The following is a 21,279-nucleotide window of genomic DNA, read 5'->3' as shown; positions in this document are numbered from 1 at the left end:
GAGAATCCAATCGAGTGGTGGATGGCTCACCAGGGACAGTCCCGATGATCAGCCAATTGGCTCTCGATATACTCGCGATACCGGCGATGGCGACTGATTGCGAGAGGTCGTTCAGCCTAGGCCAAGCTAACGCTGACGACGCAGAGGCTTTCGATGACGACGGAAACGCTGGAGAAGTTACAATGCCTTAAGAACTGGGTCAGACATGGTGCGGTGAAGCTAGGGGCGACAATAGGTGGGGGGGAGGAGGTCCAATGGGAGATTGGAGATGTTAGCATGGAAGCATAGAGAGTCAGATTTGAAATATTTGAAATATTTGAATAAATATTTCAAACAACAAATCCAGTCTTGAGAGTTATCAAATATCTCAAATATGACCCCGGATTTGATTTGTTTGATTTGAGGGCAGCGCTGAATCGTACTAAGCCATCGTCAAAACGGCATGGCTCACTACCAATTTCGCAACCCTCACGTGTCGGCCAAGCCCGGCATCAAAGCAAACCGGCACTTGATTTTATTCACTAGACGAAAAAAGGTTAATCAATAAACCTCTACTCAAGACTAGGAGCATTCGAAGCTTTTTCGAAGCCCATCTAAACGAAAAATGGATTAGGCCGTATTAGATTACCTCGATGGTCAGTAGAGTAGCATTCACTCCGGAGTCTTTACTCCAATTCTGCATCTCAGCGCGCCAAGACCCCATGGGCAGAAACGATGAGACGTCAGGGTGAGAGTGCCCCCTCCCTTCCCCCCAGTTTCCCAACTTCCCTTAAGCCGACATTCCCCAGTCTCCCCCTTCTACCTAATTCAGCTCATGCGGGATAAATAATTCAACGCGTGTTTTTTAATGAATGACAGCTCGCGTTGGGGGAGCTTGGACCTTGGGTGAGACTAATGCGCATCGAACGGGCCGGTTACGAAGAGATCTTGTGGCGTTCGAGTCAGTCTAGCTCTCGACAATTTCGTATGATGCCTCGTAGCCGAGAAACTCAAAACCAGAGATCCAGGGAGATAACCCTGCTGGATGGCATGCACGCACGTCAAAAAACAACTCAATTGAGAGACCCAACAGCCCTCATCAAACTTACCGTTGCATTGGGAGACGAATCATTCAATTTTGACTTCTCCAACATGAACTTGCTTGACCAATGACACCATGAACCAGGACACACCTTTGTAAAACACCAAGGCTAAAAGAGACAAGCATCATCAGCCTTGTTCTGCTAAATCAGGTTGATAACGCCGATGCCGGTCGATAGCGTGGTCTTGGTACGAAATTAAAGGCCCGAATACTGTGAAGCCTTGCTAACCCGAGTGAGCACATTTGGAGAGCTTCCCACGCGGTCTCCCACGCATCCAGACCTATCATCACAGACCGGGAGATCGACTTCTTGGCAGTCCCTAAGCTTAATTAAGTGAAGTCTCACAACGGGCGTATTGTCGGTCCGATCTCCACCATCTCTCCACAACGGCCTCGACGCTCTAAACCCGTTGAAGCTAACCTCTCCCTTGGCGTTGGAGACGATTGATATGAGTGGTTGAAGAGCGATGGGGGCATTGGTAGCTTGTTTTATGGTTCTTCCCCAGACTGGTCTGGATTGCACCACACGGCTTAGGCGATGCCGCGGGACAAGAATTTTCGCACAATTTGGGGTCATGGAGAAGTGGGGCGTCACCCTTGCTCTCTCTTTCTCACGCGCGGAGTAGAGTTTCCCCCCCCACATCTCCAAGTTTTCTGCGTCTGGGGGATTGTGTTGGGGAAGTGGGTAGACACCCCAGTAGCTTGAGTTTATCGCGCCGACACTGGGGACTCCGCAGGCTAGCTACTCGAGCGAAAAAAAGCTACTCTACTGGAGACAGCTAACTGCTGGTGTGGAGAGAGAAGGTCAAGTCCAGAGGCGAAGAGATTTGTATAAAGAAGACCATCAACCACCGCGAATATCTTCTTTTTCATCATCACTCTCATCTCCATCCATCTGATAGACAAGAACATCTTTTCTTCTTCTCTCATCAAACCCCATATCCATCACAATGGCAGGCGGTGCTATTCCCACAGCGGCTCCCCAGCTCGCAGGCGGCTACCTGACCGGTCGCGCGCTCATCTACCCCCTCTCCCTCGTCATCTCCCTCTTCTTCCTCTGGGGATTCTCCTACGGCCTTCTCGATGTCCTCAACAAGCATTTCCAAACCGTCCTCGGCATCACAAAGCTCGAGTCCACTGGCCTGCAGGTCATGTACTTTGGTGGCGGTTATCTCCTCTTCTCTCCCGTTGCTGCTGAGGTTCTTAAGCGACGCGGTTACAAGCTTACTATCCTGATGGGTCTTACTCTCTACTCTCTCGGTGCTGTCCTGTTTTGGCCTGTTGCCAAGTCTGCTGATAGCAACGCAAACGGTCGCGCTGTCTTTGGTGGTTTCTGCGCTTGCACCCTCGTCATCGCTTGTGGTCTCGCTACTCTCGAAACTGCCGCCAACTCTTACGCTGTCGTCATCGGCGCTCCTGAGTCTGCCTCCGCCCGTCTCCAATTCTGCCAGTCTTGGAACGGTGTCGCTTCCTTCATCGGTCCCCTCATCGCCTCCAAGTTCTTCTTCACCGGCGAGAACCAGAACAACCTCACCAACGTCCAGTATGTCTACCTCGCTGTCGCCTGTGCTGGCGCCGCCGTTGGTGTCCTCTTCTTCTTCGCCAAGCTTCCCGAGGTCAGCGAGGCTGTTCTTGAGGATGACCAGGCTGGCCACGTTGCTCAGGGTTCCATCTGGAAGCAGTGGAACATGTGGTTCGCCTTCGGTGCTCAGTTCTGCTACGTCGGTGCCCAGGTCACCATTGCTACCTTCTTCATCAACTACGCCCACGAGAACGGTGACATCACAACTGCCAAGGGTAGCAACATGCTGAGCTATGCTCTCATCACCTTCACTGTCGGTAGATTCGTCGCTACTGCTCTTGCTGTCATCTTCAGCTCCGAGTTCATCATGGTTGTCTACTCTTGCTGTGCCATCGCTCTTACTGCCTACGTCAGCGCTGCTCCCAGGGGTGTTGCCAGTGTCGGTATCCTCATTGCCGTCTTCTTCTTCATGGCTCCCATGTACCCCACCATCTTCGCCATGGGTACCCGAAACCTCGGCCACCACACTCGACGTGCTGCTGGTATCCTTGTCATGGGTGTATCGGGCGGTGCCGTGTTCCCCCCTGTACAGGGAGCCATAGCTGATGCCAAGGGCACTCGTATCTCCTACATCGTCCCTACTATCGGCTTCGTCTACGTCCTCGGCTATGTCGCTGTCAACTGGGTTCGCGGCGGAATTACATTCATGGCCCCCAAGGCTGAGGAGTCTACTGTCGATGAGATCACCTACGATAACGAGAAGAACGATGTCATCATTGAGCAGCGCGAGAAGAAGCACAACGAGATGGCTTAATTGGATCAAGATGGATGAATATATAGAAGCGTTCTAGACGGGCGTTTAACGATAGATACCTGGTACAAAGATACACTACGAGAATCAGAATTTAATGTTTTATGATCAAATACTCAGAAGACTTCATTTAGTTGTGACCAATGTGCAATATTATGTATTTTGACCGAAATGTCTGCCGGTCCGGTTAAGCTTCGTGATGTTCGGACGTGACAGTAGTCATGAGTGCAGGCACCAGATCGCGACATGACTTAAGCCCCACAGAATGGACTCCACTGCTGCCAATCGTCCCAAACGCATAGGTGATTGATGAATGATGAGCTTTTCGAGATGCAACACCGACACCCAAGTGTATCCAGTCCTTAAGACTGCATATGACTTCATGGCTTGTTTCACAGGCCCAGAGGATATTCAAGTGAACTTATGTATGGGTAGGCCTGGTTCAATCAGCAATGGTTAATGAAGCGAAGTTTACTCGGTATGATATTCGAGCGAGGATGAGCGCGAGCAACATGCCGCACAACTTTGGATAAGACATAACAGTCAAATTTCAGCCATCATGAGAACGACGTGCACCCAGGTTGAGCCCCTAATTAATGTTTGGTATATAATGTAAGTAGAATAACCGTTACACACCTATTTGTTCCCAGGACTGCCCTATCATGAGTCGCTGTTATATGCATGCATCCAACCCGTACCTAGTCCTAAGTGAAGGTTTTAGACGATATTAGAGTACCTTAGGATAGTCTATGATAGGTTAGTATACTCTTTGACCAGTTTATTTTCCATTGCTCGTCTGGTATTTCGTGTTTTGGCTTAATCTATTATTTGAGTACTGAGAGTCTGTACAAGGTTGTGTACCGAGGTGAGCGACAGGTGACCAGATCTCACCAGTGCCTCCCAAGAAACCGCGTCTCAAGCACACTATGGAGAACACCACTGGTTCTGACTTTTGTTTGTCGCTGATTGTCAACGATAAAGCTCTGGAACTTCCGCGTGCTTTGAAGTATCCCTTCTAGATGGAGATACCTGATTCTACTGAGAACTCCGACAATGAGATCCTGGGAGATCTCGGCTTTATTTGCAAAGAAGCGGGAGCTGAAGCATACTGTGGAGGCTATATTGGTGATGATCTTGTGTTGGAGTTTAAGTCGTTTGAAGAGGTTCTGGAGCAGCGGGAGAGACTGTTTAGGTGCCCTCCATGGGATGAGATATCGGACTCAGATGAGGCCTTCAATGAGGACTTAGAGAGTAAGGTGCCGGCGTAGTTAAGTGGGAATGAGCCTGGGAATTAATAGAGTGGCATACTGTGATGGTGGGATATAAATGAAATCAGCTAGGAGCGTCAATTGAGTCTGGCTGTGGTAGCAGCAGTGAAATAAATTGAGGTAATATATGGTAATACAGGTCCTGGACATACCGAGAAATCGAAATCTGACTCCTGCTTTTTGTAATGCGGAACAGAATCTAAATTTAGGATAGGGTGGCTGAAAACCTGGGTTTTTTTTTTTCACGAACTTCTCCGCGCCTAGCCCCAGCCAGGATGGTTTACTAGGATAGCAATTCCACCACAAGTATGGCTCCAAGATTAATAAAAGTAGTAAAATTAGAAAGCCTGTATTTTATTGTATCACTTTAAATTTTGTCCGCCCGTAAATTCGATCTGTATCTGGCGCTGAGGCGCGGTGTAAATTCCCCTCTTGTCCTTGAACCCCACCAATGTCGCGATAAGCTCACTTGCCGAGATGAGTGCCACTACACTTCTCATGCGATGATGAGAATAATATTGTTAAGAAGCCTATGCTTTATTGTATTGGTTTACGTTTTGTCCGCTCGTAAGTTGGACCGGGATCTGGCGCTGAACCGTGATGCATTTTACCCTCTTGTTTCTGAAGCTCCACAAATGTCGTGATAGCTTCATTTGCTAGGTTCAATGCCCCCACCACATGTGAAGATGATTTGTCTTAGTACATAAGATATGAGGTGTCGCAAATGAGGGCTTCCATTCTCAAGTTACTGTAAGTCTGGATTTATACTACTTGTCTAACATATACTGCCAGAAAGCTTACGTCGTTGAAGACAGTTTCACAGAGTACCAAGACGAAGATCCACCAGGTCCAAATACTCCAGCTCTTGTCTTGCCAGTCAGCTGGATCTACTATCGATTCTAAACTGAAATATTTCAAGAGAGTTACACAAAACATACCAATATATAATAGAGTTGCTCTTTCCATCTCTACCAAACTCTGACGCTCTGAGCCTTTGATACGAGGATGCTGCACTGATAATCCTATCTACAACCACAACGGTCATCATACCATGACAGGATTTACTGCTTATCGAGATGTTGGCTTCTTAGGCACATGCAAGTCCTCAGCCAGACCTTGTCAGTATTCCTGATACTTTGAGTTATCCTTGGCGACCTCTAGCCTTAATTAATAATCTTTACTGCAAGCAGTGTCTATTTTTAATCTTTCACCTGCATTAGCTAGACAGGCCTGCTAAGACTTGCACCTTCTTTCCCGCATCCTTTGCAACGATATCCTTCAGCTTCAACTGGCACTTTATTCCGTGGACCAGTGCAGGGGCAATACCCCAAGGATGGAGCCTGGACGCAGTAGTATAAGAGCTCCTTCAAGAACTCGGGACACTCCATGACTAGCTCGTCAAAGGCATCTCGGATATCGGATCGTCCTCCCGCTGCTTGCAATTTGTTCCTTGCATACTCCAATGCTGGATCCCGGAGACCTCTTGAGCTTTCGGGTGTTAAGGTATAGACATGAGGGATTGACAGGAGGAAGTTATCGAGTTCTAGGCTTTCGTCTAAGGACCAGGAGTATTTCCGAGCTGATAGGTCTCTGAGCCCTTTGATGTCGTACTCGTCCCCCAGAGCATACATTATTGCATGAGTCGAGAGTGCCCCGGAATTTGATGCAGTGTTGGTTTCGTCGGTCTCATTCATGCCGATAGAATAGTCGCCCGTATATAGGTAGTCGACCATGAGCTGTATCATATCAGGCTGATGTGATGTCAAATCATATGTACCAGAGAATGCTTCCTACAAGTTTTTCAGAACGACTGCCAGGTGTATATGCTCCCTCGAAGCTCTCTACCTTGAACTGACCAGCGCATGCTGCACGGAAGACTGGAGATTGGCTGCAAATAATAATCTTGTGAACCTTGATATCTCGGCCGTCGCATGCCAATGTAAAATCGGTGAATTCGCCGGACTCGCGGGCCCTATCGATTCCGTCAACTATGATCTCAAACCTAACGACTGGTGTTCGTACTGCACTATACGGGCTCTGGTATCTTCATAATCCATGATGGCTAACGAGATGTAACCCGAAACTCGAACAACAAACACAGAACGAGAAGAGAAAGAAACAAAAATGGCCATCAGTGCAAATTTGGCGGCTCATTCCTTTTATTGCCAAACAATGACGAGGTGCCTGATTCATGCGTGGCCTCATGATCCCGAATTCTTGGTATTCAAGGCTGGATTTGGTTAGTTGTCAGATCTAGCGTTGCATCATGGCGCCACTGGCAACAAAGTTCGCAACCACGACATCTGTCATAGCCACCAGCCACATTTATGGTATGTCTGCTGTCTAAAATGTTGCTTTGAAGTTGAGATGACTGGCGGTTGAGTCGCGAAAAATCCACCTATTCTCTATACAGACATGAGCACTTATGTTCCGCCCTTGTTAATGAGCTACATGATGCAAATGTGCAATTAGAAGACGGTACTGTGATTCAAGGTTATAAAACTCTTCCAAGTTTCTGAGATCCAAGCCATTATCGCTGGAGTATACATAAATGCCAAAATGTACAGTGACTAGCGAATACAGGCTCCTTCCATCTCTTCATCATCGGAATCATTAGCCTGCTCCCACTCCCGCTCCTGAGCCTCTAGGATACGACAGTTTTGACACATGTCGATGGACACTTCTTCTTCATTAAGCTCAACTCCGTAGCATGAGTCCTCCGTGTTTCCACCAATCTGCGTCAAAGGGCCTCGGCCGTATGGCGTGATAGGTTCATAACTCCCTGCACTAGTGCCAGTGCATCTGTCGCAAACTTGGACTGTCTTGGTCTGGTAGCTCATTGTTCGATGTCTTTGCTACAGGTTAGCAAGCTTATGTGAGTAGAATAAGGTCAACATACATGAGAGTTGGAATATAGGGATCCAGGGATAATAAGCTGAATATCGTGGAGCTCTGTAAAGCTGAAGACTGGATAAATCGGCGGGACTATATAGTACGGATAGGAGCAGGACATGCTCTGATGATGAGTACTTGGGTTGAAAGAGGATAGGTCTTGCTAACGTCATTCACGTAAGTTATCCAGTGCGAAGGAGACACGCATGGTTGTTTCAAGCCATTTACATAAACGGCTTGAATATGTAGCGGTGATTCTGAGAGAAAAGGTGAAGCGGCACAAAATATTAAATGTGGCGTTTGCATCATTCGCCCAGTCAGATAGACAGCCTGATGTGACAATGTGACCTGCCTATCAAAGTGCAGGATACTCACTCTCTCACAATCAACCGGATCTTGCCCATGTTACACCAGAGTGCAATATCAGGTTAAGTTATGCAGTAAAGCCACTCCTCTCAACCCCAAGAAAACGAGTTCTTGAATCTAAAAGGCTAAAGAGTTCTTACTTTGTAACGTTGATAGGGCTGCATGAAATGCAGACCATTGCAGGCCAGTTTACGTTGGTGTTTACTATTATGACCACTGTATCAGAGCGAGGCTTGACACCTACAGTGCACCCTCACGGAGCTATTCTGTGAAGCTTCCAGACATCCAATGCGTTACATTGACAGCTTTGCATTCGCGGTGACTGCGTACATAGCAGAAGTGCTTCTTAGTATCAGGCAAAGCTAGGCAAAAGTGTCAGCTCAGATTTCTTGCAACTATCAAGACACATGTAAAACAGAGACAGGGAATAATTATTTGTCCGGCTTGTAATAAGGTTTTTAATATCATCAGCTTAAATTACTAAAGCCCCAGCGCAGCTTTAGCATGTCGGGCTGTTCACTAATCAACTAACTACCGATGCCTTCCCCCTAGAAAGCCCGAAAAGACCGCATTAGTCGGAGCAATGCCCGCAGACTCCGCATCCGAGACCGTTGAAATTGAGTTTCAGCGAGGCTCCATACGCCCGCACTCGGCTTGAGAGTCAAGCAGGAGTTTGTAATATTACTAAAGCCTCCGAGGAGAGAATTAAATGGTTATCAGTAGTTGAATTGATGACCAACCACCAGATTTCACAGAAGCTTTATAAAGCGACAATGTAATTGAGACTCTAGCCATGTCCCCAATTATCTATCTATATTACCCTTTGCAATTAATACTTTCAACACACTCAACCAGCTACAGAGCGAACCTGATCTGCCCTGAACCCAATACTGACTGTTTATCTTCACACCACCCTGCGAATACCCCACAATGTCCAACAAACCGACAGCTCTTATTACTGGGTACGCTCCACCTGATTTAAGCTTATGCACTGAACGAGACTTACTGATGTTTTTGTAGCTGCTCAGAAGGCGGAGCCGGCCACGCCCTTGCTCTAGAATTCGCAGCCAAAGGCTACCGAGTCTTTGCTACCGCTCGATCCACCAAATCGCTTGCAGGTCTTCAAGAAAAAGGCATCGAGCTTCTGACACTTGACGTGACTAAGTCAGAGAGTATATCTGCTCTCAAGGATGAGATTACGAAGAGAACGGGAGGCAAGCTGGATGTTTTGTTCAACAATGCTGGAATGAGTAGGTCTGCTCTGCCAATTGTGAATGAGGACGCGTGTTGACTCTTCCAGTGTACGAGGCCCCGGCTATTGAAGCCGACAGAGTGCAAGTCCAGAATATGTTCAACACCAACGTCTTTGGCCTCTTCGACATGGTTCAGACCTTCACTCCTCTACTCCTGGCATCAGTCGCCGACTCAAAAACGACACCTACCATCATCAACACAGCCTCAATCGTAGCGCGTGTACCCTACTACTTCACCGCCCAGTACAACGCCACCAAAGCAGCAGTCGCTTCTTACTCCGACACTCTACGTCTTGAACTTGCGCCCCTCGGCATCAAAGTCATCACTTTGTACATGGGAGTCGTAGCGACACATCTTACGTCATCTGACAAGAAGCTTCTTTCTCCTGATAGTATCTTCATCGATGCTGAGGAAGGTCTTCGTGAGAGATCTAGACTTCATCTGAAGAATGGTACCAAGCCCGAGGAATTCGCACGATTGGTGGTGAAGGATGTTTTAAAGAATAAGACAGCTTTGAGTAAGGGGGAGTATATTTGGCAGGGAGCGAATGCGTATGTTGTTTGGCTTCTTAATGCGATTGGATGGAGAAAGATCTTTGATGGGATCTCAGAGGGAGGCGTTGGTCTCACGAAGGAGGTTAAAAAGGCGATTTATAAGAAGGGTCAGGGCAGTTTGGCAAAGACTAGTTAGGCGGAACTCGAGGATAGTTAGAGGTGATATTTAATTTGTAATAATAATATTTCATTTACTGTTTCTACTCTGAAGAGCAAGTTCTGAAGGTGAACCATACCTGACAAACTTTTGGGCTGACTCTAAACGAATCGGCTACGACAGTGAGTCGAATTGCACTCAAAAAGAGGACAAGCATCGCTAGGCGCGTCTTGGAGTGTGGATGTTTACATCTCGTTGGAAGGTTCACGGCAACGGCTAATGATACTCGAGTGCAACAACGATCCAAAGTCGAACAGTAATACATTCGCAGGTACAGTACAATCTAAGAAGCCAGACTACACTCTAATACTTCTAAAGATATCCGCAACTTTTCCAAAAAGCTTCCGTAACGTGGCAGGCGTCATCATAGCATGATCAGGAATGACGCGACGTCTTTCATCCAGTTCACACCCGAGAACCTCGACCTGCCTGGGCGACAACAAACCGACTTCCTTGTCCTTTGGTCCTCTTCCAACACCCAGGACACGCTCAATATTCTCAATCAGACTGACTGACACTTCACAGAAGATCATGCCCTGTGTGCAGGGTCTCTCAAGAGGTTGTCCGCAGACTATAAGACCTGGAATAGGGTATATAGGATCGATGGCAATTCGCTCGACTCGTGTAGCGATGTTATCGAGGACAAGCTCGTAGATGGTGATGAGCTGAATGAAGATACTTGTGATCATCAGGGAAATGGGGGTGGGTAGTGGTTCTGAAGTAGTAGTTGGCTGGGGCAGGGAGACGTGAAATAGATTCTTTGACTGTTTTCGAAGTTCTGATGATAGATGACATGGGCGGATTAACTCCATCGGCTGTGAATCAAATAGTAGCTCAGGACAATGCCGAGTATTGTAAAGCTTTGTCAAGATGAACAGAAACTCTTGAGCGACTTTGATGATGTATTCTGCCAAGGTGATGTTGTCGATAAACAGTGGTCCGTGTTGATAGATCATGATGTCAAAGTCGAGCGACGCTTTGGTCTTCTTTATCGCTTCAAGACGGACGTGTAGACCGAGGTTTATCGCGGACAGATCGGACATGAACTCTCCAGGGTCCGCCTTTCGCGGGTGACGCGTCGTCAGGCAGTTGGTCAAGGGGAAGAAGGTCTCGTATGTGATGGTGGAGTTGGGAGACATGCCGATTGGGTATAGGTTCGTGATCGTGTCTAGATCGGTGTATAATGGAGTATTCGTGTATTCGAGATCGCCGCCTGTGTTCCACGAGGTCTGTGACTGATCGAAGATATCCGTGAAACCCATGCCCCACGATGCCGCATTTACGTCTTGCATCATCGTGGCAGACATCTGAGGAGGGGACGGCTTTGGGGACAACATGCCCGTCCAGTCGAATGGACTCCAATCATCGATAAAAGTAGCGTTTTGTGACAGACTATTGGGAGAGACTGATCGATCCGGTGTAGTAAAGGGTTGATGCTGAGCTGACGGCGGTGATGCTTTCCCAGCTTGTTTTCGGCGCGGTCGCCCTGGGACTTTCTGCTGGCCTATCTCGCACTTGACTCCCAGCATCGAACATCTCGCACATTTCTCATCGGTAGGTCTTATTCGCTGACATCGCGATTTGCTCTTCCTGCAGACGTCACAGGAGAAGCGTCGCTGGGAGGGATGCGGTGCGGCGGCGCCCATTGTGTCAACACGGTGTATGTCGGTACGGGGCGTTGTCTGCAAAAAGTGGTACAGTGGATGAAAATTGAATGGATGTCGGATTGAATGTAAAGTCCGCGCTGGAAGAAAACAACTGTACGGCACAGCGTCCCTATATACGAAACCCTCCGCGGAAGGTTTCACTCCTCAAATGGAGCTAGTCCTGTGGGGGTAATTCGTGATTAGTATACGCTCCGACACGTGAACCCTCACGGCAGCGTTTGGTAACACTTCCGGTTGGGGATGACTGCCGTGATTACATTGGTCCTGTCGATCTCCTTTTTCAGCTTCGGACTCGCTTATCAAGCCTAGAATGGTTTAGCTTTCCAAGATGCCGCGAGGGAGACGGTCGGACTCCTCGCTCCTGATAATGAATGGCGTTTCCGCAGGGTTTTCAACTTAGTTTCGATTGCTGATCAATTATGTTGTTCTCCATATCTGAGTCCGGAGGGTTTTTGGAGGTTAGTCAGTAAGTTCAATGACGCCTTGAAGAGGTAGAGTTGCCGTGTAAATGAAAACGTTTCTGTCGCTGTTATATCACACTCACCTTTCGTTCCAATACGTTCTCTTACTCCATTAAATCTATATCGCTCTCTAATTCCTTTTCTCTCATTTCCTTAATTCTCAACCGTGACAATGAGTGTCAATTCCTCCTCCACCGAGGACGGCTCCATCACAGCCACTGACATCCAACCTACCCCAGCCTCAACCGACAAATCCCATCTCGAAAAGACCAGCACAACAACGCAATGGCATCTCGCCCCAGAACTCCACGCCATGCGAGACGCCGACGAAGAAGTCGGCCAGAAACCCCGTAAACTTGGCGTCACCTGGCAGAACCTCACCGTCAAAGGCATAGGCAGCGACGCTGCGTTCAACGAAAACGTCCTCTCCCAGTTCTACCCTTTTCACCAGAGTGCTAAAGACGCACCTATGAAGACTATCATTGATGACTCGCACGGTTGTGTCAAGCCTGGCGAGATGCTGCTTGTTCTTGGACGCCCTGGGAGTGGTTGTACCACCCTTCTAAGTGTCCTAGCGAATAATCGTCTGGGTTACGAAGAGGTTTCTGGCGATGTTCATTACGGCAACATGTCTGCCGACGAAGCAAAAGCCTACCGTGGACAAATCATAATGAACACGGAAGAAGAGATCTTCTTCCCTAGCCTGACAGTCGAAGCAACCGTTGACTTCGCCGCACGCATGAAAGTCCCCTTCCACTTACCCTCCGGCATAAAGACCCGTGAAGAATACGCCCAGTTCTACAAAGACTTCCTCCTCCGCTCCGTCAACATATCCCACACAGCACATACTAAAGTCGGCGATGCTTTCATCCGCGGTGTATCTGGCGGCGAGCGCAAACGCGTGTCTATCGTGGAGTGTCTCACCACGCGAGCCAGTGTGTTCTGCTGGGATAACTCTACGCGCGGCCTTGATGCGAGCACGGCGCTGGAGTGGGTGCGGGCTATACGCGCCATGACGGATATTCTGGGTTTGACTACTATTGTCACGCTGTATCAGGCTGGTAATGGGATTTACGAGCATTTTGACAAGGTTCTTGTTCTTGATGAGGGGAAGCAGATCTTTTACGGCCCGCAGAAGGATGCTGTTCCGTTCATGGAAGATCTTGGATTCGTGAGGGATTCGGGATCAAATCGTGGGGATTTCCTCACAGGTGTTACTGTTCCGACTGAGAGGCGTGTTGCGGAAGGGTATGAGAATACCTTCCCTCGTGATGCAGATGGTGTACGCGCAGCCTACGACAGATCAGCCATCAAAGCTCGTATGGTCGAGGAATGTCAGGCATACCCCATCAGCACCGAAGCAGCCGAGAACACCGCAATCTTCAAAGAGATGGTCACCCGCGAGAAGCAGCACTACGTCCCCGCCTCGTCCCCCGTCACCACGAACCTCGCCATGCAGATCCAAGCCGCTGTCACAAGGCAGTATCAGATCATGTGGGGTGACAAGTCGACGCTCTTCATGAAGCAGGGCGCGACTCTCATCCAGGCCTTCCTTGGTGGATCGCTGTTCTACTCTGCACCTGATAACTCCGCTGGTCTCTTTCTCAAGGGAGGTGCCTTGTTCTTCTCGATCTTGTATAATTCACTTTTGGCCTTGTCGGAAGTGACGGATTCTTTTACTGGACGACCCATCCTTGCGAAACATCGGTCTTTTGCACTTTATGACCCGGCAGCTTTTTGCATCGCACAAGTCGTCGCTGATTTGCCCATTCTGGCTTTCCAGGTTACTCAATTCGGTCTTGTGCTTTACTTCCTCGTCGGTCTCAAGACTACTGCCGGTGCATTCTTTACGTATCTTGTCACCAACTACGTTACCGCCTTGTCAATGACGGCCTTCTTCCGCTTCATCGGCGCTGCGTTTCCAACTTTCGACGCTGCTACCAAGGTCTCTGGTCTTTCTATCGTCGCGCTGTTTGTCTACATGGGATACATGATCATCAAGCCCGAGATGCATCCCTGGCTATCGTGGATCTTCTGGATCAATCCCATGGCTTACGGCTTTGAGGCTCTTCTCGGGAACGAGTTTCACGACCAAGAGATCCCATGTGTTGGCCCCTATCTCATTCCCAACGGCCCTGGATATGTCGGAGGCAATGGAGGACAAGCCTGTTCTGGTGTTGGCGGCGCTGAACCCGGCGCTGCATTCGTCACGGGCGACGCTTACCTCTCCAACATGTCCTTCAGTCACAGCCATATCTGGCGCAACTTTGGCATCAACTGTGCATGGTGGGTTTTTTATGTCGGTCTCACCATCTTCTTCACGTCGCGATGGAAGCAAGTCGGAGAAGGAAGTCGAAGCCTCCTCATTCCTCGGGAACAGCAGCACAAGTCCAAGCATCTTCTCCCCTCCAAGGACAGTGAAGCACCAACGGAAAAGACCAGTGCCGAGAATGGAGCTGGAGCTTCTGATGGCGAAGTCGACCCGAATCTCATGCGCAACAAGAGTATCTTTACCTGGAAGAACTTGACATACACCGTCAAAACCTCAGACGGCGACCGTGTACTTCTTGATAACGTCCAAGGCTACGTCAAACCCGGTATGCTCGGCGCATTGATGGGTTCTTCAGGTGCAGGCAAAACAACCCTCCTCGACGTCCTTGCCCAGCGCAAAACCGAAGGAACAATCCACGGATCTGTCTTAGTCGACGGCCGACCTATTCCCGTGTCCTTCCAACGATCAGCTGGCTATGTCGAGCAACTCGATATCCACGAGCCGTTGGCAACTGTCCGCGAAGCCCTCGAATTCTCTGCCCTACTACGCCAGTCCCGCGATGTACCCGACGAAGAGAAGTTGCGCTACGTGGATACCATCGTCGATCTCCTTGAGCTGAACGATCTCGAACATACACTGGTTGGACGTCCTGGAAATGGCTTGTCAATTGAACAGCGAAAACGTCTCACCATCGCCGTTGAGCTGGTTGCAAAGCCTAGTATTCTCATCTTTTTAGATGAACCGACGTCTGGGCTCGATGGGCAGGCTGCTTACAACACGGTGCGCTTCCTTCGAAAGCTCTCGGCAGCGGGACAGGCTATTCTGGTGACGATCCATCAACCATCTGCACAGTTGTTTGCGCAGTTCGACACGCTGCTGCTGCTCACCAAAGGTGGAAAGACTGTGTACTTCGGCGATATCGGAGACAACGCTGCTACCGTGAAGCAGTATTTCGGCCGTCATGGCGCTCCATGTCCACCTGAGGCTAATCCCGCCGAACATATGATCGACGTTGTGTCCGGCGAGGATGGCCCATACAAGGACACGGACTGGAACCAGGTTTGGCTGCAGTCACCGGAACATGACCAGCTCAGCAAAGACCTGGACCACATGATCGAAGCAGCAGCATCTCAACCGTCAAGCACCAACGACGACGGCAACGAATTCGCCGCATCGATGTGGACGCAAGTCAAGCTTGTAACACACCGAATGAACGTCTCCCTCTTCCGCAACACAGAATACGTCGATAACAAACTCGCCATGCACATCCTCCTCCCGCTCCTCAACGGGTTTACGTTCTGGCAGATCGGAGATAGCTTGACAGACCTGCAGCAGAACCTGTTTACCGTGTTCAACTTCATCTTTATCGCGCCGGGTATTATCGCGCAGCTGCAGCCGCTGTTTATCGATCGCAGGGATATTTATGAGGCGAGGGAGAAGAAGAGCAAGATGTATCACTGGGCGCCGTTCGTTACGGGGTTGATTGTGTCGGAGTTGCCGTATTTGCTGGTTTGTGCGGTGTTGTATTTTGTTTGCTGGTATTTCACTGCTGGGCTTCCGACTGGCGCTGAACATGCCGGTAGTGTCTTCTTTGTCGCGGTAAGCTCTTCTTTCTCTGCTGTATCTTGAGCACTCAAGCTAACATGATTCAGCTCATGTACGAAGGCTTGTACACTGGCATCGGCCAGGCGATCGCTGCGTACACTCCCAACGCTGTCTTTGCATCGCTTGTCAATCCTCTGGTCATCACCACTCTCGTCTCTTTCTGCGGTGTTATGATCCCTTACAGCCAGATTGTAGAATTCTGGCGATACTGGTAAGTGACAGACCCTCCCATGGCATCCCAACATCACCATCTGACTCAAGTCACAGGATGTACTACATTGATCCCTTCAACTACCTCATGAGCTCGCTCCTCGTGTTCACAACCTGGGACAAGCCCGTCCACTGCAAACCCCACGAGCTTGCCGTTTTCGATCCTCCTTCCAACACCACCTGCGGCGAATATCTGTCTGATTACCAGAGTGGTATGGGCATGGCCACCAACCTCCTCAACCCGGATGCATTCGCCGATTGTCAAGTCTGTCAATACACCTCGGGCGCGGATTACCTCCGAACATTGAACCTCAAGGAAGAATACTACGGTTGGAGAAACGCTGGTATTGTTGTTGCGTTTGTGATTGGTTTCTATGGGCTTGTGTATGTCATGATGAAGCTCAGGACCAAGGCTACCAAGAAGGCGGAGTCTTGAAACGAATGGATTAGAGTGGGATGGAAGGATAATATTAGAATGGTTAGAACGGTGTACCCTGCTGATTCTCTTCTTTGTCTTTTTGCTTGACGGCTTTCGGTCGCATTTAGCTTAGTTTTAGATATTATTTCGGTTTAGAATGGATATTAATTACTCTGGGTAAACAAACTACTGTTTCGGCCGCGTGAACTTGTTTCCAAACCGTATTAGAACTGGCCAGGGGTTAGACAGCGGGGTTCGTCCACCAAAGCATCAGCTAACTCAGCTTGCCACAGTGGAGAGGCGCCACTAAACCACAGCGAAATCAGGGGCCTCTCCTTTTCGGCGCCATTTCGCCGAAAGTCTTGACCTCTGACTTGTCACAATTGTCATGATAACGAGGGATGACATTCAGTTCGCCGAGTCCACGGTCGTCATCACATAATCGACTTACATGTACTTTAATGGAAATTCAATATATAATCATCAAGACCGGGGTCTCTTGTCTCATCCTTACCAACATCCAAGCGCTCAAGATACCTGTTTCAACTCTACAACACTAAATAACGTCTCCCCAGCTATTCTTCACTCTTAGAAACTTGCAAAATGCACTACACGCCCCGTGAGGTATATATTCCTTAACCCCTGCGCATCGTTGACACTGAAATATTGGTTGCAGGTCGAGAAGCTTCTCTTTTCCCAGGCGGGCCGTCTTGCACAGAGGCGTCTGGCCCATGGAAAGAAGCTCAATCATCTCGAATCTAGTGTAAGTCAAGACATGCCGTCCCACAGTGAACAGGCTAAATCAAGTATTAGGCTCTCATCGCTACTGTTCTCCAAGAAGTAAGCTCCGCTCCCAAATGCGCTGTTCTCAAGGTACTGACGTGATCAGATCATCCATAACCAAGATTACTCCGTCGCTGATCTCATGAAACTGGGAAAAGGCATTTTGGGACGCCGGCATGTCCATCCTCCTGTCGTGGGTACGCTCAAGCAGATGCAGGTCGAAGGAACCTTCAAGACGGGAACTCATTTGATTACTATCCACAATCCGATCAGCACTGATGAAGGTGACTTGAAGATGGCTCTTTATGGAAGCTTCCTTCCGATTCCTACTTCGGACCTGTTTCCTGCTGTTAATGAAGCAGACTTCCATCCGTTGGCGATGCCAGGCGCGATCCGTCCGGCGGACACTGGGGACATCGTTCTCAATGCTGGTCGCAGCCGAGTGAGACTTACCGTCACGAACCAGGGTACTCGGGCAGTTCATGTAGGTCATTACACGCATAGATACGTCCTCTGTCGTGCTAACGTGGGTTATCAGATCGGCTCTCACTTTCACTTCATGGAAACAAACCCCGATCTCGACTTCGACCGCGGAAAGGCCTACGGCTATCACCTCGATCTTCCGGCTGGAGAGTTTCTGCGCTTTGAGCCGAATGAACCGAAGACAGTGACTCTCGTTCAGGTTGGAGGTTCTAGGATCATCCAGGGCGGAAGTGGCTACACCAAAGGTCCTGTCGATCCCACCAACGTTCAGAAGATCTTACAGCAACTGCAACAGGCCGGGTATCGACACTCACTTGAGGGGTCAACAGAACAACAAACTGTCAAGCCTTGCTCAATTAGTAGGGAGAAGTATGCTTCTGCATACGGACCCACGACAGGTGACTGTATTCGTCTTGGCTCAACTGACCTCTGGGTCAAAGTCGAGAAAGATTGTACGTCGTATGGCGATGAGTGCACATTGGGTTGCGGCAAGACTATTCGAGATGGGATGGGAGCTGCAAGTGGATGCTCCGACGCGGACTGTCTTGACTTGGCTATTATCAACGCTGTTATCATTGATTGGACGGGCATCTTCAAGGCCGACATTGGCGTCAAGGATGGTGCTATTGTCGGCATTGGAAAGGCTGGTAACCCAGCTACGATGGATGGTGTCTCTGATAACATGGTTATTGGGTCAAACACCGACATCATTGACGCTGGAGGTAAGATTGTCACTGCTGGTGGAATCGATACTCATGTCCACAATATCTGCCCCCAGCAGGCATTTGAGGCCATCTCATCCGGTATCACGACGCTCTTTGGAGGAGGTACTGGCCCAAGGTAAGTTTCAACCCCTCAACCCAGGTTGCATTGTTAGTATTGACATGAACAGCACCTCATCTACAGCAGTCAATGGCACTGCTAGCAAGAAGTACATCCGACAAATGATGCAAGCATGCGATCAACTTCCCCTCAACTTTGGCCTCGTCGGAAAGGGCAGCGACTCCGAAAGGGTCGGTCTTCTCGATCAGATCAAAGCTGGCGTCATCGCACTGAAGCTGCACGAGGACTTTGGCTGTACGCCTTCAACAATCGACAACTGCTTGAAGTAAGTCATCTACCAATGAGCGTACTGTGCCCCAGAACCATGCTGACTGCTATAGTGTCTGCGAAGAGCAAGACATTCAATGCCATATCCACACCGACGGCCTCAACGAAGCAGGCTTCCTCGAACACACCACAGCAATCTTCAAAGGGCGTAGCATTCACGTGTACCATGTTGAAGGTGCAGGCGGTGGTCATGCGCCAGACGTGATCAAACTAGTCTCGTATCCCAACGTTCTCCCGAGCAGCACGACTCCCACGATGCCTTTTACGACGAACACTATCGATGAGCACATCGACATGGCTGCCAACTGCCATCGCCTGTCGAAGGATAACCCCGACGATGCCTCGTTCCTGAAGAACCGAATCAGGGAGGAGACAATCTCAGCTGAGGATATTCTCCATGATATTGGGGCTATTAGCATCATGTCATCGGACTCTCAAGCTATGGGCCGATCAGCCGAGGTGCTGACGTGCACTTGGAAAGCAGCGCATAAGAACAAGGTTCAACGCGGACCGTTGGATGAAGACAAGGATACTGGTGCAGATAACTTCCGCGTCAAACGGTTCATCAGCAAGTATACCATCAATCCTGCGATCACGCAAGGAATCAACCATGCTGTTGGTAGTATTGAAGCTGGTAAACTGGCGGACTTGGTGATTTGGGACCCAGCTGAGTTTGGAACGAAGCCATTCCAGGTTTTGAAGAAGGGCTTTATTACCTATGCACAGATGGTAAGCTAATTCATCTTGACGCTGACAAGAGTTACTAACACGTCTTGTAGGGTGACCCCAACGGAGCGTAAGTCTTTCCTTTCCCTCATCATGGTTAAGTGTTAACCCTTTCACAGTGTCGCAGATGTCGAACCTTTGATCGGCCGACCCATGTATGGAGTAAGTACTGCTTCGCAATCATTGATTGAGAAATTTCTGACGTAGTTCCAGGCTCTACATCCCGAGTCGAGCGTCATGTTTGTATCCCAAGCAAGCATCGCACAAGGTGGTGACGTCCACTCGTATAACCTCAAGAAACAGATTGAGGTTGTCAAGAACTGCCGAACGGTAAAGAAGGGCGATCTGAAGTACAACAGTGCTACACCAAAGGTTGATGTAGACCCTGAGACTCTGGTAAGATCTATATTTACGGATGGTGAGGGACGAATAATGGCTAATCATTCCATAGGTTGTTACTTGCGATGGAAAGGAACTCAGGTCCGAGCCGGCGAGCTCTCTTCCTCTGACGAGACAATCGTTCTTGTACTAGATAGTTACCAAAGGACACTTAGCTTAGAGATTGTTTTGGACTTGGTATTTAATTTAATCCATAATACAATGAAAAGCTCCATAGGCTGCTATATCTTGTGGTTGAAAGGTTTCCCTCGTGTTGAAGTAGTACAGCAAGTGAGCTTCTGTGTTGAGGTTAGTGACCGTGTAAGCCACTAAACCTTTGAGGTGTAGCGGCTGGCTTGGCATAGGCGGCCCCAAAACAAGGCACTAGCGTACTGCGTCATAAGCAATGTCGACTGTGACTCAGCACTGTCACCTTGTAAAATTTTCCCAGTCATGCAATTGAAACGTCTGGTATAAGAGCCATAATACCTGCCCCATTAATTCTATATGCCGAACTTCAAGTCTCGATATGGATAACAGCGAGGTAGATGACAGCGGTGCTCATAACGAACCTGGCACACGCACCTATCGACTCCATAACAGACGTCGGCCTTGTGACCAATGTCGAGCCCGCAAGGTTCGGTGTCAAATAGAGAATGACAGACCGCCGTGTCAGCGGTGCGCGCAAACAGAAACTGCGTGTACTTTCGTAGGACGATCAAGACGTACGACACGACAGAACAGAACTCGATCTGTGTCCAGTAGCGCTCATTCACCAGCTGTCAATCATGCCCCCCATGATAACACATTTGATCTTGACAACTCCTTCGAGACGGGAGATATACCAGCTCAACACGCTTCCTCTCAAGCACCGACCATCTTCGCAGCAACTCCCCCCGTCTTATCTCACCAAAGCCAGGTCCCGTATCATCAAGCATCAGCCCTTGGCAGTGTGGCCGCTACAACCCAGTTGCAGTTCTCCAAGTCCCTCGACGACATCAACGGGCAAACCTCCATTCTCCTGGGAGCTTCCTCTGAATCTGATCCGTGGTTGCTCCGCCACTGTCAGTTCGATGAATATGGGCTCAGAAGCTTCTATGGTCTGCAGTTTCGTAACATCGGTGGAGTTCCTAACAGGCAGAAGATTCCCGTGCACTTCATCGTGAGACAAGACGAGACGGATATGGTAGACGCATCGCTAAGAGTCAGACTGAATGAGCTCATACCTGTGTCATGGGGTCTGAGGCTCATCGAGACGGTA

The 21,279-nt window shown here is 49.1% G+C and overlaps 8 protein-coding genes across 9 annotated transcripts; 5 read left to right on the top strand and 3 right to left on the bottom strand.

Annotated features, from left to right (window-relative positions):
- The first annotated feature begins 1,762 nt into the window (after window positions 1-1,762).
- FOXG_17152 (MFS transporter, FHS family, L-fucose permease) lies at window positions 1,763-3,584 on the top strand. Its single transcript, XM_018397167.1, has one exon. The coding sequence runs from the start codon at window positions 2,032-2,034 to the stop codon at window positions 3,415-3,417; it is 1,386 nt and encodes a 461-aa protein (XP_018258209.1). The 5' UTR covers window positions 1,763-2,031; the 3' UTR covers window positions 3,418-3,584.
- Window positions 3,585-4,433: 849 nt separating this feature from the next.
- On the top strand, window positions 4,434-4,682 carry FOXG_22762 (uncharacterized protein; the record flags this gene model as incomplete). Its single annotated transcript, XM_018403177.1, has 1 exon — window positions 4,434-4,682. The coding sequence occupies one exon, from the start codon at window positions 4,434-4,436 to the stop codon at window positions 4,680-4,682; it is 249 nt and encodes an 82-aa protein (XP_018258208.1).
- A 1,133-nt stretch (window positions 4,683-5,815) lies between these two features.
- On the bottom strand, window positions 5,816-6,794 carry FOXG_17151 (uncharacterized protein). Its single transcript, XM_018397166.1, has 3 exons — window positions 6,705-6,794; window positions 6,528-6,654; window positions 5,816-6,472 (listed from the first exon to the last, which is right to left on the bottom strand). Exons 1-3 carry the CDS (start codon window positions 6,737-6,739, stop codon window positions 5,903-5,905), a joined length of 732 nt encoding a protein of 243 aa, XP_018258207.1. The 5' UTR covers window positions 6,740-6,794; the 3' UTR covers window positions 5,816-5,902.
- A 351-nt stretch (window positions 6,795-7,145) lies between these two features.
- FOXG_17150 (uncharacterized protein) lies at window positions 7,146-7,522 on the bottom strand (the record flags this gene model as incomplete). Its single annotated transcript, XM_018397165.1, has 1 exon — window positions 7,146-7,522. One exon carries the CDS (start codon window positions 7,520-7,522, stop codon window positions 7,253-7,255), a length of 270 nt encoding a protein of 89 aa, XP_018258206.1. The 3' UTR covers window positions 7,146-7,252.
- A 1,147-nt stretch (window positions 7,523-8,669) lies between these two features.
- FOXG_17149 (uncharacterized protein) lies at window positions 8,670-9,891 on the top strand. Its single transcript, XM_018397164.1, has 3 exons — window positions 8,670-8,902; window positions 8,961-9,190; window positions 9,241-9,891. Exons 1-3 carry the CDS (start codon window positions 8,871-8,873, stop codon window positions 9,882-9,884), a joined length of 906 nt encoding a protein of 301 aa, XP_018258205.1. The 5' UTR covers window positions 8,670-8,870; the 3' UTR covers window positions 9,885-9,891.
- Window positions 9,892-10,170: 279 nt separating this feature from the next.
- Window positions 10,171-11,636, bottom strand: FOXG_17148 (uncharacterized protein). Its single transcript, XM_018397163.1, has one exon. It carries the CDS (start codon window positions 11,549-11,551, stop codon window positions 10,202-10,204), a length of 1,350 nt encoding a protein of 449 aa, XP_018258204.1. The 5' UTR covers window positions 11,552-11,636; the 3' UTR covers window positions 10,171-10,201.
- A 445-nt stretch (window positions 11,637-12,081) lies between these two features.
- FOXG_17147 (ATPase) lies at window positions 12,082-16,556 on the top strand (the record flags this gene model as incomplete). Its single annotated transcript, XM_018397162.1, has 3 exons — window positions 12,082-15,904; window positions 15,958-16,121; window positions 16,178-16,556. Exons 1-3 carry the CDS (start codon window positions 12,206-12,208, stop codon window positions 16,554-16,556), a joined length of 4,242 nt encoding a protein of 1,413 aa, XP_018258203.1. The 5' UTR covers window positions 12,082-12,205.
- A 469-nt stretch (window positions 16,557-17,025) lies between these two features.
- On the top strand, window positions 17,026-20,252 carry FOXG_17146 (urea amidohydrolase (urease) alpha subunit). Of its 2 annotated transcripts, XM_018397160.1 has the most exons (11): window positions 17,026-17,162; window positions 17,215-17,301; window positions 17,352-17,378; window positions 17,428-17,805; window positions 17,860-18,644; window positions 18,697-18,912; window positions 18,968-19,643; window positions 19,694-19,710; window positions 19,760-19,802; window positions 19,854-20,036; window positions 20,092-20,252. In XM_018397160.1, exons 1-11 carry the CDS (start codon window positions 17,142-17,144, stop codon window positions 20,170-20,172), a joined length of 2,514 nt encoding a protein of 837 aa, XP_018258201.1. In that variant the 5' UTR covers window positions 17,026-17,141; the 3' UTR covers window positions 20,173-20,252. The 2 variants fall into 2 exon arrangements, with proteins under 2 accessions (XP_018258201.1, XP_018258202.1); XM_018397161.1 differs by having other exon boundaries at window positions 19,760-20,036.
- Window positions 20,253-21,279: the final 1,027 nt, after the last annotated feature.

This window comes from Fusarium oxysporum, genomic scaffold (assembly GCF_000149955.1).
Source record: "Fusarium oxysporum f. sp. lycopersici 4287 supercont2.46 genomic scaffold, whole genome shotgun sequence".
NCBI lineage: Eukaryota > Fungi > Ascomycota > Sordariomycetes > Hypocreales > Nectriaceae > Fusarium > Fusarium oxysporum.
Note: the sequence above shows the minus strand (reverse complement) of the source record. Positions and strands in the feature narration are given on the sequence as shown.

Excerpts from the sequence above, each read along its gene's own strand:
- FOXG_17148 (XM_018397163.1), bottom strand. The coding sequence starts at position 11,551 with ATGGGCGCCGCCGCACCGCATCCCTCCCAGCGACGCTTCTCCTGTGAC.
- FOXG_17152 (XM_018397167.1), top strand. The coding sequence starts at position 2,032 with ATGGCAGGCGGTGCTATTCCCACAGCGGCTCCCCAGCTCGCAGGCGGC.
- FOXG_17149 (XM_018397164.1), top strand. The coding sequence starts at position 8,871 with ATGTCCAACAAACCGACAGCTCTTATTACTGG. Across the intron at positions 8,903-8,960 it reads CCGACAGCTCTTATTACTGG|CTGCTCAGAAGGCGGAGCCG; the intron begins GTACGCTCCACC and ends ATGTTTTTGTAG. Across the intron at positions 9,191-9,240 it reads GTTCAACAATGCTGGAATGA|TGTACGAGGCCCCGGCTATT; the intron begins GTAGGTCTGCTC and ends TGACTCTTCCAG.
- FOXG_17146 (XM_018397160.1), top strand. The coding sequence starts at position 17,142 with ATGCACTACACGCCCCGTGAG. Across the intron at positions 17,163-17,214 it reads TGCACTACACGCCCCGTGAG|GTCGAGAAGCTTCTCTTTTC; the intron begins GTATATATTCCT and ends TATTGGTTGCAG. Across the intron at positions 18,645-18,696 it reads GGAGGAGGTACTGGCCCAAG|CACCTCATCTACAGCAGTCA; the intron begins GTAAGTTTCAAC and ends TGACATGAACAG.
- FOXG_17151 (XM_018397166.1), bottom strand. The coding sequence starts at position 6,739 with ATGGATTATGAAGATACCAGAGCCCGTATAGTGCA. Across the intron at positions 6,655-6,704 it reads ACCAGAGCCCGTATAGTGCA|GGCCCGCGAGTCCGGCGAAT; the intron begins GTACGAACACCA and ends CGGAATCGATAG. Across the intron at positions 6,473-6,527 it reads CATGCGCTGGTCAGTTCAAG|GAAGCATTCTCTGGTACATA; the intron begins GTAGAGAGCTTC and ends AAAAACTTGTAG.